We start from the raw sequence: 14,434 nt of genomic DNA on the forward strand, positions 1-14,434 counted from the left end.
AGCGCTTCTAAACGCGGTAACTTGCATTTAGCCGTGTTTCGTTTACAGGCGTTTTTCATTTTTTGTTATTTTTAACCACTTCAGCCCTGGAAAATTTGGCTGCTCAATGGCCATGCCATTTTTTGCTATACGGCACTGCGTCGCTTTAACTGACAATTGCGCGGTCATGCGACGCTGTACCCAAACAATTGACGTCCTTTTTTTCCCACAAGTAGAGCTTTATTTTGGTGGTATTTGATCACCTCTGTGGTTTTTGCACTTTAAACAAAAGAGCGACAATTTCGAAAAAAAACACTATCTTTTACTTTTTGCTGTAATAAATATCCCACGTTTTTTTTTCCCTCGCTTTAGGCCGATATCTATTCTTCTACATATTTTTGGTAAAAAAAAAAACGTAATAAGCATATATTGATTGGTTTGCGCAAAAGTTATAGCGTCTACAAAATAGGGGATTCAGATTTATGGCTTTTTTTCTGTGTAATATTATATATATACACACAAAAAAAGCCATAAATCTAAATCCCCTATTTTGTAGACGTTACAAAAATAAAATATAAAATATATAAGTGCACTTGCAATAAAATGACATAAATCAGTGATCATACATGATGCATGACAGAAATTATCAAAAATAATTAAAGTTCATAAACTGCTTTAAAAGTACATGATAAAGTCCATACATAGACAAAACAAGGAAAGCTTGATGAAAGCGAGCAAATCCAGTGAGCAAGGGTAACACATCCAAAGTTCATCCACCTTAAAGTGGGAGTTCGGCGACCAATCTTCTTTTTTTTTTTTTTTTTTTTTTTTTAAGGTCATTGAGACACTTTGCTAATCCCAAAATAATACTTACAGTTTGGGTGTAATATTTCAGCCTCTGTCTGTTTTCGTACTGAAGAATAACTTTAAAAATGTGATGCTGGCTGTTTCCGTCTTGCTTGTGGGCATGTGAAGCCCACAAGCATTGATTTCCTTGATGCGGTGAATGCTGTTCATTCACAGCTTGTTCACAAGCATGATCATTGCTCCCACACTGAATCTTGGGAAGCCTGACACTAAGCTCCCAGGAGACAGTGCGGCGCTGGGGAAAGGCAATAAACACGCCTACTCCCATGGGAGGAGAGACAGGAAGTGCCACAATAAAGTACAATATAAAGGTAATTACAGCGATAAAAAAAAATTTCGTGGGGCATTTGAACATCTATGCAATTAACTGAAGGGGGTAAGATTAAGTTAAAAATTTGAGTGGAACCCCGCTTTAACCCGCATGAGAGGGGAAGGGAAGAGGGAAATGTGAAGGAAACATCCAGGCTGAAGGTGAATCCAGATGACAATAAGATTATGCTCTTACCGGAACAGGTGGACCTCCTTTAGAGCAAGGTCAATTGCACAGGCAGATACAGCCCTCTGCGGGGACAGATGGACTCCCATTTCTGGATCCTCAAGTGACTGTGACGTCCCAGGGGCGAGCAAAAATCGGAGTGTCAATCTAAGGGGAAGCACTCACTGGTCCAAAGGGCCGTGAGTGCAAAAATCGCAGAAGACTCCAATAGTGTAGTATGAAAAAGATAAGCCTTTATTGCTCAAAGGGGCGGGGAACATATCTCCACCATAAAAACATGTCTAAAAAGCCAGCAATGAAAATAGTAGCGAACACCTGTGTACAAACATGGGGCTAAAACGCGATGGCGTATAGTGCGTAGCCACGCCCTACATGTTTCGTCATAAATTATGTCTTCAATATTACCGTATTTATCGGCGTATAACACGCACCCCAAGTTTAGGAGGGAATTTTAAGGAAAAAACTTACATTTAAATGCCCATCTATGCAGCCTTATCAGTGTCCATTTGCATCCTTGTCCTGTGTCCATCTGCAGCCTTGTCAGTGTCCATCTGCAGCCTTGTTAGTATCATTTGCAGCCTTGTCAGTGTTATTGCAGTTTAAATATGGCGCCGAGATACATCCAAGATATCGGGAGCATGCGGCAGCGTTGGGCACAATGTCCTGCTCATTGCGCAGGCACCGTGTACAGCTCACTCACAGCTGTTCTGCTTCGGATATTTTCGGTGGCTCCCTTGTTGTTCATACTGTGCAAGCGCTGCACCTGCGCAGTACAGGGGGATCATTATCCGCTGAGGGGACCTTTCTCGGCAGAACATCGGGGGAACTTTTTCGGCAAGACACCGATATACATACATAGCCGAGTGCACTTGGCTAGGCTCGGCTAGTTCCGCTCACAGTCACGCCCAGTCCCCGTGTTATGTCCATCATAGGGCGTGACTGTGAGCAGAGCTAGCCGAGTCTAGCCTAGCCGAGTACACTCGGCTATGTATGTATATCGGCGGAGCTCACAATCAGCAGGGGATTGACGTATAACACGTACACGTACCCATGATTTTCCCCTGATTTTAAGGGGGAAAAAGTGCGTGTTATACGCCGATAAATACGATATATATATATATATATATGTAATATATATATGTAATTTTTTTTTTTTAATTAGTAATGGCGGCGATCTGCATTTTTTATCGGGACTGCAATATTGCGGAGAACAAATTGGACACTTTTTTTCTTTTTTTTTTTTTTTTTGACACATTTTTGAGACATTGGCAATTATACAGTGATCAGTGCTAGAAAAATACACTGATGGGTTAACACTAGGGGGCGATCAAGGGGTTAACTGTGCTCCCTACGTGTGTGTGTGTGTGTGTGTATTCTAACTGAAGGGGGGAGGGGGGTTGGACTGTCTAGGAAGAGAGACAGATCGATGTTCATACTTAGTATGAACACACGATCTGTCTCTCCTTCTCTGAATGAACCGGGATTTGTGTGTTTACACACACAGAGCCTGGTTCTCGCTCTGTCACGAGCGATTGCAGGTGCCTGGCGGTCATCGCGCCTGCCAGGCACTCGCATCGGCTCCGGGCACACGCACGTCCCTAGTGGCCAACAAGCGTAAAACCGGCAAGTGGCCCGGAAGTGGTTAAAAATATATATATTTTTTTAACGTTTCTAAACGAAAATGCCGCTAAATGCGGCATGTAAACGCGGCAAAACAGACGTTTAAACATGGGTTACGATCTGTCAAGTTAAATCGTTCAGGAGAGGTTGTAAAAAGGTCCCGTATACATGAACCCTTACAATAGCTAGATGAAAATGCACAGTCATAACCGATCTTGATCATTGTGCAAAGAACATTCGTATATTGCTTCCACAGGGGGCATTATACAACATTAAGAACCGAAAGTAAGATAAAAACAAACTCCAGTGATGAAATACCATCAGGTCTATCACATAAACAAAAGAGATAAAGGACTACATTTTGTAGTACATATTCAGCACAGATTGAAATTGCTTTAAAAAGCTGAAACGTATTTTAGCAAAAACACTAGCCTATTCTAAAAAAATACCATATATTAGGACCTCATTTACAAGATAAACCTCAAGTGGTACTTAGGAAAGCTTCTTTATTACGTAATAGGGTGGCTCCTAATATTGTAAATCCTCCTGTGTAGATGCCTTGTTTGTAGAATATGTTTTTGTTTTTTCTTGGAGCCTGAAAAGCATTGCACCAGCGATCAGATTGTTGGTGCCACGCAGGTGTCCTGCAGACTGTCAGTTTAAGCTGTCTGCCCGTACATTGAATGGACAGGCATTTTCACACTGACAGAAAGTCAGTGAACTACCACAGCGCTCAACAGCACCATGGTAGTTCACGAACAATGACAAGCCGACAGCCGCAAAGGCTGTCGGTAGTTGTAGTCCATTTATTGACAGAACACTGTGAATGAATGACGCGCTGGGCAGGCAGATTTTTGGTAGTGAGCAGGGGGAGAAGATCCCAACCCCCCCCCCCGCTCACTGCCAAAACGGGATCAGTGGGGCACGGTACATTTTGTTACATGTTACACTCTGAATATGGGTTTAACATGTTACAAAAGGTGAAATTATCTTTTAAGAGTATGTAAAACTAGTGTGCATAGTTTGGGCACAGGTTCACTTTGAAGAAGATCTCTGGTGGACTGGAAAAGCAGAATTTTGTTCACTGGCTGATGTGTGTGTGTGTGTGTGTGGTTTTTTTTTTTTTTATGCATTATTATTTTTATTATTATTAAACAGGATTTATATAGTGCCAGCTGTTTGTACAGCACTTTACATTATAAAGGGAGACAGTACAGCAACAATACAATTGAATACAAGAGAGTAAAGCCCCGTACACACGATAAGAATATCGTAAAGAACGTTCATCCAAATATAATTGTATGCAAGTCTAGAATCGAATCGTCTCCGCGTACACACGTTTAGAATATCGTACGAACGGTCTTCCAAATATAATCGTATGCGCGTCTAGAATCGAATCGCCAGCGTAGTTTATATCCGACAATTCCCGTACGATCAACTCAAACGTCCCCTGTGCGTAGGCACGTTCTGCAGCGTACTAGCGGAGGTGATGTCAGAAATTGACCTTGTGCAGGCCACGCCTTTGGGTTCGTAGTGGCGGGGAGATCGTAGCATACAGACGTGTGTTCGTTCGTGATAATAATATTCGTTATATACGATTGTTCTTTTCTGAAAATGGACATCTACATGGAAGAGCAAACACTGCCACTGGTAATGCTTGGAGTTTTGGCCATCCAAAATGGTTTAAAAAAGAAAATGAAGAAAAGGAGCACATGGTCAAAACAATGGCTACAGAACAGAGAAAACTATTCTCATATGACCTTGCTTCGAGAATTACAAGAGAATAATCCAGACGACTTCAGAAACTACCTCAGAATGAACGATAAATGTTTCCAAGCATTACGTTATAAAATCATATGTTAATATATTATGAAACAGGATTAATATATTATATTATAAGTGCCCATCAGTGCTGCATATACATTAGTTGCCATCTGTGCTACCTAATCTATATACCATCAATCTATTGCCACCAGTCATCCTCTGTCATTTAAATGATTGTGATCATGGCCTCTCTGCCCACAAACAATGCAAACACCCCTTTAGCTTCCTATTGAATATGACAAATAGCAGTATGTTTGTTTACTTTGGTTTGTTTTGTTTCCGGTTCGTTCGTTGGTTTCCGATCATGTGCACTACTATTCCCGATATTATTATTTTCGTACGATAACCATACCATTGATACAATTATCGTTCGTTGTGTTCACAAACGGAAAAAATTTTCAATCTTGTTCCTTCTACAAATTTCGTACGACTGGCCTTAATCGGACGCGACAGACCTGTACTAATGATTAGATTATCGAACGATATATCCAAAAGCGGGATTTTTCGTACGATATTCTTATCGTGTGTACGGGGCTTTAGGAGAAGTCTGCTCCTGAGAACCTACAATCTAATAGGGAGGGGCTGGTGGAACAAAAGGTAATAACTGTGAGGGATGAACTGATAGAAGATACAGTAAGTGCTCATGTTTCCTCTTTTTTTACCGTCCTGCCAGCGCATCGCTCCAGTGTGAAAGCCCTCGGGGCTTTCACACTGGAATGAAAGTAGCGGCACTTTTGGGTCGGTTTGCAGGCGCTATTATTAGCGCAATAGTGCCTGCAAACCGCCCCAGTGTGAAAGGGCTCTAAGTTGTGTAAGAGCTGGGGGGAGGAGAAGCAGCCAGCAGCACACCAAGCATTCCAGTGAATGGTTTACAGCAGGGGCATGTCAGAACAAGTCTGATCATTGGAGGAGAGTAGTCCAGCATAGCTAGAGAACTGACCACAGTGTGCTCTCCTACTTAGTGTGGTCAGTTTTTAATAGGAAAGCAGAGTGACTAGCAGGAACACCAGGGATTTCACACAAAGGAAACAATACAAAGAGAAAAGGATACTTTCTCATACAAGCACATGGTACAGCAGGCATATAAATTTTTAGGTTAACAAACGATATAAAGCGGAGCTTCACCCAAAAGGGGAAGCTCCGCTTGTTTGCTTCCTCCCCCACTCCGCTGGATCCCCTGGAAGTTCGGCCACCCTCCTCCTTCCACCGGGCCATTCAGAAAGCGCAGCGCGTTTCATGCATGCATAGCAGGGAACCGACTGTGAAGCCTCAAGGCTTCACTGGTGGTTTCCTTTACAGGGAATGGCGGCGGCAGCACCTGAAAGCCAACTGAAAAAGCGGCTGGGGTGCCGACATCGCGGGATCCCTGGACAGGTAAGTGTCATAACGCTGATCCATGTTGTGAATCTTGCTGTGATGACAACTCTCATCTTATTTGTCTTTTATTATTGTCAATACATTTTTACCTGCACTTCCCAGTGCGCTTCTTTAGTTCTGTAACTTCCAATGCACTAACCCCAACACACACTTTCCTGTAGAAATGGCTGTGCATGTATACAAGTGCTGTACTGACCAGCAGCTGGAACCACGTTAAGTCAAATGTTACCAGGACCCCACGGATTTCCAGAGTAGGTCCAGAGCTTTAATCAGTGATTACATCATTACAGCAGATTGCAATGTTTCGGAGCCATGCAGGACCACTTCTGCCATATGCCTGAAGGGGTCCTGCGTGGCTCTGAAACGTTTCAATCTGCTGAATGGGTCCTACTGTAACGATGTGATCACTGATTAGAGCTCTGGACCCACTCTGGAGATCCTTGATGTGTTGGTGACATTTGATTTATTTTGTTCTGTAGTCACAGCTTTGACTCTTCCCAAGTGTTCTCATAGCGTAGCTACTATTTTTAACTGCTTACCTCTGTCTCATCCCATTCTGGACTGGTGGCTGTTCTTTCAATTTTGTATTGCACCAGTTGGTGTGTGTATTTTTGCAGTGCAGTGAATGTTGCCCCAGAACTGAAGATTACTAACATGTTGGATTTTTTAAATAGTACTTAATAAATATAGTTTCTAAAGTTTTTACTTAATCTGTTATTGTAAAATTGCCTGGTGATCCTGCCAGTTTCCCTTGGTTCCCTCATCAAACTGACCATGTCAAGCACAAAGGTAGATCCATGCTGGTGTGGTCAGTTTGCATTCTTGGGATTGGTGCTAGGATATACAGGATGTTGTGCTAATGCATGGTGAGCTTGTATGTCCAGTAGTCGGTTTTGTGGAAACACCCTGTCCAATCCTGCTGTTTTGCAGCTGCAGCCTGTATGGGCCTTCATCTGATTTCTAAAATGAATCCACACAAGTGGGGAACACACTGTACCTCTCTGCTGTGTGTCATGTCATGTCACACAATCACCACAACCTTGCTGTACAGACTATGAGGAAGAAGACAAAGGAGGCTGTGCATTATATGACCGCAGGATAAAAAATAATAAAAATGTACATATTACTTATTTTGGGTAAAAATAAAAGCAAATTGAGTTGGTGATTTGAGCTTGCTGCCTTAGGCTGGGTTCACACTATTGTGAATTGGATGCGGATTTCCTTGCATCCAATTCGCATAGCAGGAGATTGTGACCGGCTCTCTATGGAGCTGGTGCGAATTGCCAAGTGGGTCTTTTGGCCTGTTTCAGGTCCAAATTCAGCCCAAAATTCGGGCTGAAATCGGACCTGAAATGATGAATGGAGACACATCGGGCTCCTGCTGTGAGCCGCTGCGTGTTCCAGTGTGAACCCAGCCTCAATATTTACTTTTAAACTACTGTGTCCTAAAATACTTTGTCCTTTTATGAGTGCTAGCTTCAGCTTGGCGTGTGGCCTTTTCATCTTGTTAAATCTAGCAAAGGCTAGAAGAAAAGGACCACTGTGCCTTTGGTACAAGTTGTCCTTTAGGACCTTTCCCTCCTGAATACAGCCCACCTGGTCCAATACTTTCCTCTGTCCCCATTCCAGCAACCTTCGCTTTACAGCTGTGCCCAGAGGCACATATATTTTGTAAGAAAGGTGGGCTGCTCAGAGCAGGGCTACACTGCGAAGATCGCTAAATTTGGGACTGGACTGGGCTGCCCTCGGGGTAGGGCATGCCATGAAGCGCAACTTGTTAAAAGCATACAACAGGTCTGCACAACCCCCCCCCCATGACCATTGTATATTGACAAGAGGAGAGCCAGGAATAAGGATAATTGTTATCAGATCATTTTCCTTTCCTGACCATTCCTCATGTTGGCATACAGTGGTCAAAGGGTATGGGCAGACCCAATGGGGTTGATTTACTAAAAGAAAATTTTCTGTTCACTTTGGGTAATGCAATATTCACCTTCCTTTACAGAGAATGCAGTGCTTTAAACAAGGCACATAGACAAGGCATTTTGCATTGTCTTGGGGTGGGACTGCCCTGGAGTAGCCGCCCAACACAGTCCTACCACATCTGGTGTGAATAGACCCTTAATGTTAATAGAAAAATAAAGATTTCCTTTTCAAACTGCAGCATGGTAAATTTCTAAAAATTCAATGCCATATGGCAACCTGGAGGAGTTCTGTATGGTTGTTGTACAGAATGTCCCCAAAAATATAATTTCCTGCTTGTGTGAAGAACTCTGCACAAAGATTCAAGTCAGGTTTTAGGCATCCCCTGCAACAGAAATGTAATATTTTGTGAGATACTCCCTAAGGCCCCTTTCACACTGGGGCGGTTTGCAGGCGTTATTGCGCTAAGAATAGCGCCTGCAAACCGCCCCTAAACAGCCTCCGCTGTTTGTTCAGTGTGAAAGCCCGAGGGCTTTCACACTGAAGCGGTGCACTGGCAGGAGAAGAAAAAATCAGCCGCATCTTTGGAGCGGTGTATTCAGCGCTCCTAAACCGCTCCTGCCCATTGAAATCAGTGGGACAGCGCGGCTATACCACGGTAATACCGCGGCTATAGCCGCGCTATACGAGGGCTTTTAACCCTTTTTCGGCCGCCAGCGGGGGGTTAAAACCGCACCGCTAGCGGCCGAATACCGTGGTAAAACAGCGCTAAAAATAGGGCTGTTTTACCGCCGACGCCCCCTACCGCCCCAGTGTGAAAGGGGCCTAATAGTTAATCACTTCTAAAGGAATGCAGACATTGAAACTTTTCTCATCAGAACATAGAATGTGCACCATCTGATTAAAAATGGAATTAGGCATTCCCATTCACAATCCGTATCCAAAACATTGTGAAACAAACAGCTATTTTTTCAGGGCAGAGATGGGTAGTAATCTGCAACAAAGTTTGTGTAAATGTACATTGATCACCCAAAAGTGCAATTACTCTCTCTACGTTTGTGTAAATTTCCACTAAAATATTTGTGCAAAAGCTATATTTAAAAAACATTATAAGGATTTTTTTTATCATTTTCTTTTTTGCTTTACTCATTCTCTATTATCGTTTCTTTCAGGTTAGCGGATGGCTTTTGGTGGCAATTGTAGCACTCCTATTCTTCACAGTCCTGTGTGTAGGCAGGTGTTGTTCACCGCTCACCTACCTTCATCTGAGGTATTGGACCAGCTACGTTAATAACGAACAGGCTTTATTTGAGCAAGCAGTAGACCAGCATTCAAAGATTTCTGCTCTGGAAAATATCAAAAAGTTTTTTGGCTTTGCACCTGGGAGTACAAAGGTTTCTGAAATTCGTATCCCATCACGATTGGATTGGAGAGCTATTTCTGGACTTGATCTCATTAAAGTAGTCGATCAGGACTATTGCCATTACAGTCTTCTTCATGCATGGGCAGATGAAGATATAGCAGATGGAAAAATGATTCCTATTGATTTAGAACAAACCACTGTCGCGGCTCCTCCAGTTCCAGTTCCAGTTCCGTCTATATCTATAACGTCATAAACATGTAGTTCCATCATCCTCTTCCAGTCCACCCAAAATGCATACTGCCGTTTTTGGTAGATACTGATTGACACAAAACCACCCAACAGAGCAAAGCAACAGGTTACTTTAATCCCTCCTTACCACCAGCACAGAATTCCAGAATTATTTTTGCTCCCCTGCTGCTGCTCTCTTTAGCCATTAGTAGTGTTTAGATATTATGGAGCTTGTGACTCACTTTATTTGACAGTACTGGTGCTTACTGATTGGCACACGGGGGGGAAAAAGTCCCCAGCCCTGGCTGGAGCAACCTGTTTTATACAGGACAACCTTTCTTCTCTGCTTTTGCATGAACAAAGCAGGGGAGTGAATATATGCAAGTGTGCAGCCAGAAAAGAGAGAATTAAAAGGCTTTTCCTACATAGTCAAAACAGTTTTGAGATTTGCACATCTTCCATGAACATCATTATAAGGGGCCAGCTCTTCCTGCAAGATTTCTCATTATATTATACAGTATTAGGGGGAGAGTAAACGGAAGGGAGCACACCCACTACCCTAAGGGTGGGTAGCAACAGACCTCCAAACTTGCCACTAGAGATGCAACTCCAAATTTCAACAAACTAAAATATCACTTTTGGGTGGACTGACCAATACATACCAAAACTTGAAAAACAGATTGTAGGCTGTGAAATCCTGAAAATATTTGGATATATATAAAATGCAGTACAATGGGTATAATATATTATAGAAGTGGTTCTAAAGTTAAAACCTTGTTTTGCCTTAAAGTGGTGTTCCACCCTAAAAAAAAAAAGTCATGATTGTGCCTAAAAAAAACAAAAAAAAAAACATTTGGATATTTTTTTTTTTTACCTCTAAATGCCTGTTGCTAGGGGGTCCCTCGTAGTCTGCCTCTTCCAGTGCCTGGGCTGGTGACATCACTTCCCCCTCGGCACAGGAAGGGCTCAGCTCTGCTCCCTCCCTCCTGTCAATCATCTGGGACCCATTACAGGTCCCAGGTGACTGAGCGGCCAATCACGGAGCGCGGCGCCGCTCGCGCATGCGCAGTGGGTGCCAGGCTGTGAAGCCAAAGCCCGGCGCCGACAGTTGCAATGCCGGTGCCACTGAACAGAGGGGGAGACGAGCGGGACTCCAATGCCCCGCATCGTTGGACCCTGGGACAGGTAAGTGTCCAATTAAAAGTCAGCAGCTGCAGTATTTGTAGCTGCTGACTTTTAATTTTTTTTCTGACTGGCCCTCCTCTTTAATGCCTTCTCTGCATTAAAGTAAAAAAGGTTTTACCACTTGTTCCACCCCCCCCCCCACCTCTAAACACTTTCCTGACTCCTGGATCAATCCAGTGCTGTGCCCGGCAGCAGTTCTCTCTCCCTGCATTCACAGGCACAGTAGCAACGACGAGAGCCATGCACTCCTGCTGCTGTCAATCAAAGCCTGTAAGGAGGGAGTAAATTTAAAATATAGCGCCCTCATAGGAAGTGGGTTCCGATGGGGGCACACCAAGAACACGAGGTGCTGAGAACGTAGACGGGGAACCCCGGAAGAGGAGGTTTTCGGGGCCAGGTATTGCGCAGAGCAGGTTAAGGATAACATGTAGAGCTGCAGGATTCTGGCAAAAATGAATATCACAATTTTTTTGCTTAGAATAAAAAGATCACTATTCTCGCGACGTAAAATCTTTCACATTATACCAAAAAAAATTGGGCTACCTTTACTGGTTAGTTCATTTTTTTTTTTTAATTCATTAAAGTATTTTTTCCCAAAAAATTTAATTTGAAATACCGCTGCGCAAATACAGTGTGACATAAAATATTGCAACAACCACCATTTTGATTCCTAGGGTCTCTACTAAAAAATATTATATAATGTTTGGGGGTTCTAAAGAGGAGTTCCCGTTTTTTAAAAAAAATTAAAAGTCAGCAGCTACTGCAGCTTCTGACTTTTAATAATCGGACACTTACCTGTCCCACGGTCCAGCGATGCGGGGGATAGAGGCCCCGCTCGTATCTCCCTCCGTTCGGCGGCACCGGCATTGCAACTGTGGGTGCCCTGTTGTGGCTTCACAGCCGGGCACTCACTGTGCATGCGCGAGCGGCGCTGTGCGCCGTGATTGGCCGCTTAGTCATCTGGGACCTGTAATGTGTCCCAGATGATTGACAAGAGGGAGGGGGCAGAGCTGAGCCCTTCCTGCGCCGAGGGGAAGTGATGTCACCAGCCCAGGCACTGAAGGAGGCAGACTACAAGGGACCCCCTTGCAACAGCCATTTAGAAGTGAGTTAAAAAAAATTCAAAATTATTTCTTTTTTTTTTTTTGGTACATTCATGATTTTTTTTTTTTTTTTGGGGTGGAACACCACTTAAGTAATTTTCTAGCAAAAAAAAAAAAAAAATTTTAGCTTGAAACCAACAAATGTCAGAAAAAGGTTTAATGTTTAACTGGTTAAACTTTCACTTACACACAAAGTCTATATTCCATTGACAGATTGTTACAATCTTTATTCCACTGCTGAAGAATGTTGTGATTGAAGAATGTTGTGATTCTTGGCAGACTGCCCAGTTTTTCTCTTCCTTTCTTTTAATGGCTGTCGGCTTCAGAAGAGCAGAGAGAATTATTTGCATAGAAAGAATCGTGAAACACTTTTGTCAAGATAGCAACAGGGAAAAAAATTGCGATAACAATTCTTGACGATTAATAGTGCAGCTCTAATAACATGTTTATTTTTTTTATTAAAAAACACACAAGCCTTTACAACCACTTTAAGAGCTGAAGATATAACAGAAGTTGTAGATCCCGAGAAGTTGTGGATTCTAAAACTAAATGGTATATGTTCATTCTATTAAAGAAATCTTAAGTTTAAAATATATATTTTTTGAATGTACAACGGGTAGTCTTTTACCCCTATCTTATCATTATTTTATACAGTGACATGTCAAGTAACTTTCTAAAATGCTATTAGTTTATGAAAACAAACCTGTAATGCCCCGTACACACGGCCGGACTTTGTTCGGACATTCAGACAACAAAATCCATGGATTTTTTCCGACGGATGTTGGCTCAAACTTGTCTTGCATACACACGGTCACACAAAGTTGTCGGAAAATCTGATCATTCTAAACGCGGTGACGTAAAACACGTACGTCGGGACTATAAACGGGGCAGTGGCCAATAGCTTTCATCTATTTATTCTGAGCATGCGTGGCACTTTGTCCGTCGGATTTGTGTACACACGATCGGAATTTCCGACAACGGATTTTGTTGTCGGAAAATTTTATAGCCTGCTCTCAAACTTTGTGTGTCGGAAATTCCGATGGAAAATGTGTGATGGAGCCTACACACGGTCGGAATTTCCGACAACAAGGTCCTATCACATATTTTCCGTCGGAAAATGCGATCGTGTGTACGGGGCATTATTGTATGGACATACATCTTTTGGGATTCCAAAACTAAATGGTACATTTTTTTTTTCTATTAAAAAAAAAATCTTAAGATTCAAATATTTTTTAATCCACTACAAGTAGTCTTTTATCCCTTTCTTATCTCATTAGTTTATACAGTGACATGCCAAGTAAATTTGGAAAGCGCTATTAGTTTTTAAAAACCCACCTGTTATTGTATGGATTATAAACACTTACACTATTGAGTAATACTGTTAAAAAAAAATCTAATATTCACCTTGCTATGTAAAAGTTATCTTCATTTAGTGTATTACCTCACTGTTTTTCCACTTTTGAAGTATGTGAATTTAGTAAACACTGGAAGTTTATTTATAAAACATGTGTATGCAGCTTTTTATTTTTGTTGAACTTTGTTTTACAATAGTTTTTTTAAGCAATGAAGATTCCCTTGTAACCACCTTGACATTATGTAGCATAGAGATAATACAGTGCCAACAGCTGGCGCATATATTAGTAAAGGCAATCGTTTGTTTTGTCCAAGCAAAGTAACGTTAAATAAAACCTGTAGTTAAAGTGGAAGTCCATGCTAACTAAAGTCCACACAAAACTAAAATCCCTGCATCTATAGCCACCAGCATTCTAACACTAACCTCTCTATCCCTGTAAAGAAAAAACAAGTATCATACCTTTTTTGAAGCCTCTCCGATCTGACCGGATCGCATGCTGGGCTGTGAGCCGCGGCTTCGCTGTGGAGGCGAGTGCAGAGAACACGGACGACAATGGAACCCCATAGTAAGTCTATGGGTGACGTCACTTCCAATTCATTTCACAGCCATTGTCGGCTGTGTCCTTTTCAGAGCTTCCGCCGCTGGAGATCGGGTTCAAGAAAGGTATGTATACTCATGGGTTTTTTTTTTTTTTCTTTCTTTACGGGGCTAGAGAGGTTAGTGTTAGATTGTGGTGTCTATAGATGCAGGGATTTTAGTTGCATGGACTTCCACTTTAACCGCTTCTGGACCAGCCGCCGCAGTTTTACTGCGGCAGGTTGGCTCCCTTGCGTGAAACCACGTAACTATGCGTTGACTCACGGGGTCCGGATAGCAGGCATGCACGCGCCCGCTGCACTGCAGTGGTGCCGATGCTCATGGCCGACGGTCGCGATGACCGCCGGCCACAAGCGATCGTGAGCTGGAGAGACAGAACAGGGACGAGTGTGTGTAAACACACACTTCCCTGGTCTGTTCTGACAGGAGTGACAGATCGTGTGTTCCTATTAGCTAGGAGAACAAAACAAAATATTACAGCGCACACATGCAAAAAAAGACATTTACCTCCAGCAAGG

General features: G+C 42.6%; 1 protein-coding gene across 1 annotated transcript in view; it reads left to right on the forward strand.

Moving 5' to 3' along the window:
* Positions 1-10,594, forward strand: part of CALHM4 (calcium homeostasis modulator family member 4) — a 41,476-nt gene extending 30,882 nt beyond the window's left edge. Inside the window, exon 2 of the mRNA XM_073627122.1 lies at positions 9,259-10,594. Within this exon, the coding sequence (XP_073483223.1) occupies positions 9,259-9,702 (444 nt within the window). The 3' untranslated portion in view covers positions 9,703-10,594. The remainder of the gene's footprint in view (positions 1-9,258) is intronic.
* Positions 10,595-14,434: the final 3,840 nt, after the last annotated feature.

Source organism: Aquarana catesbeiana, linkage group LG04 (assembly GCF_042186555.1).
Source record: "Aquarana catesbeiana isolate 2022-GZ linkage group LG04, ASM4218655v1, whole genome shotgun sequence".
NCBI lineage: Eukaryota > Metazoa > Chordata > Amphibia > Anura > Ranidae > Aquarana > Aquarana catesbeiana.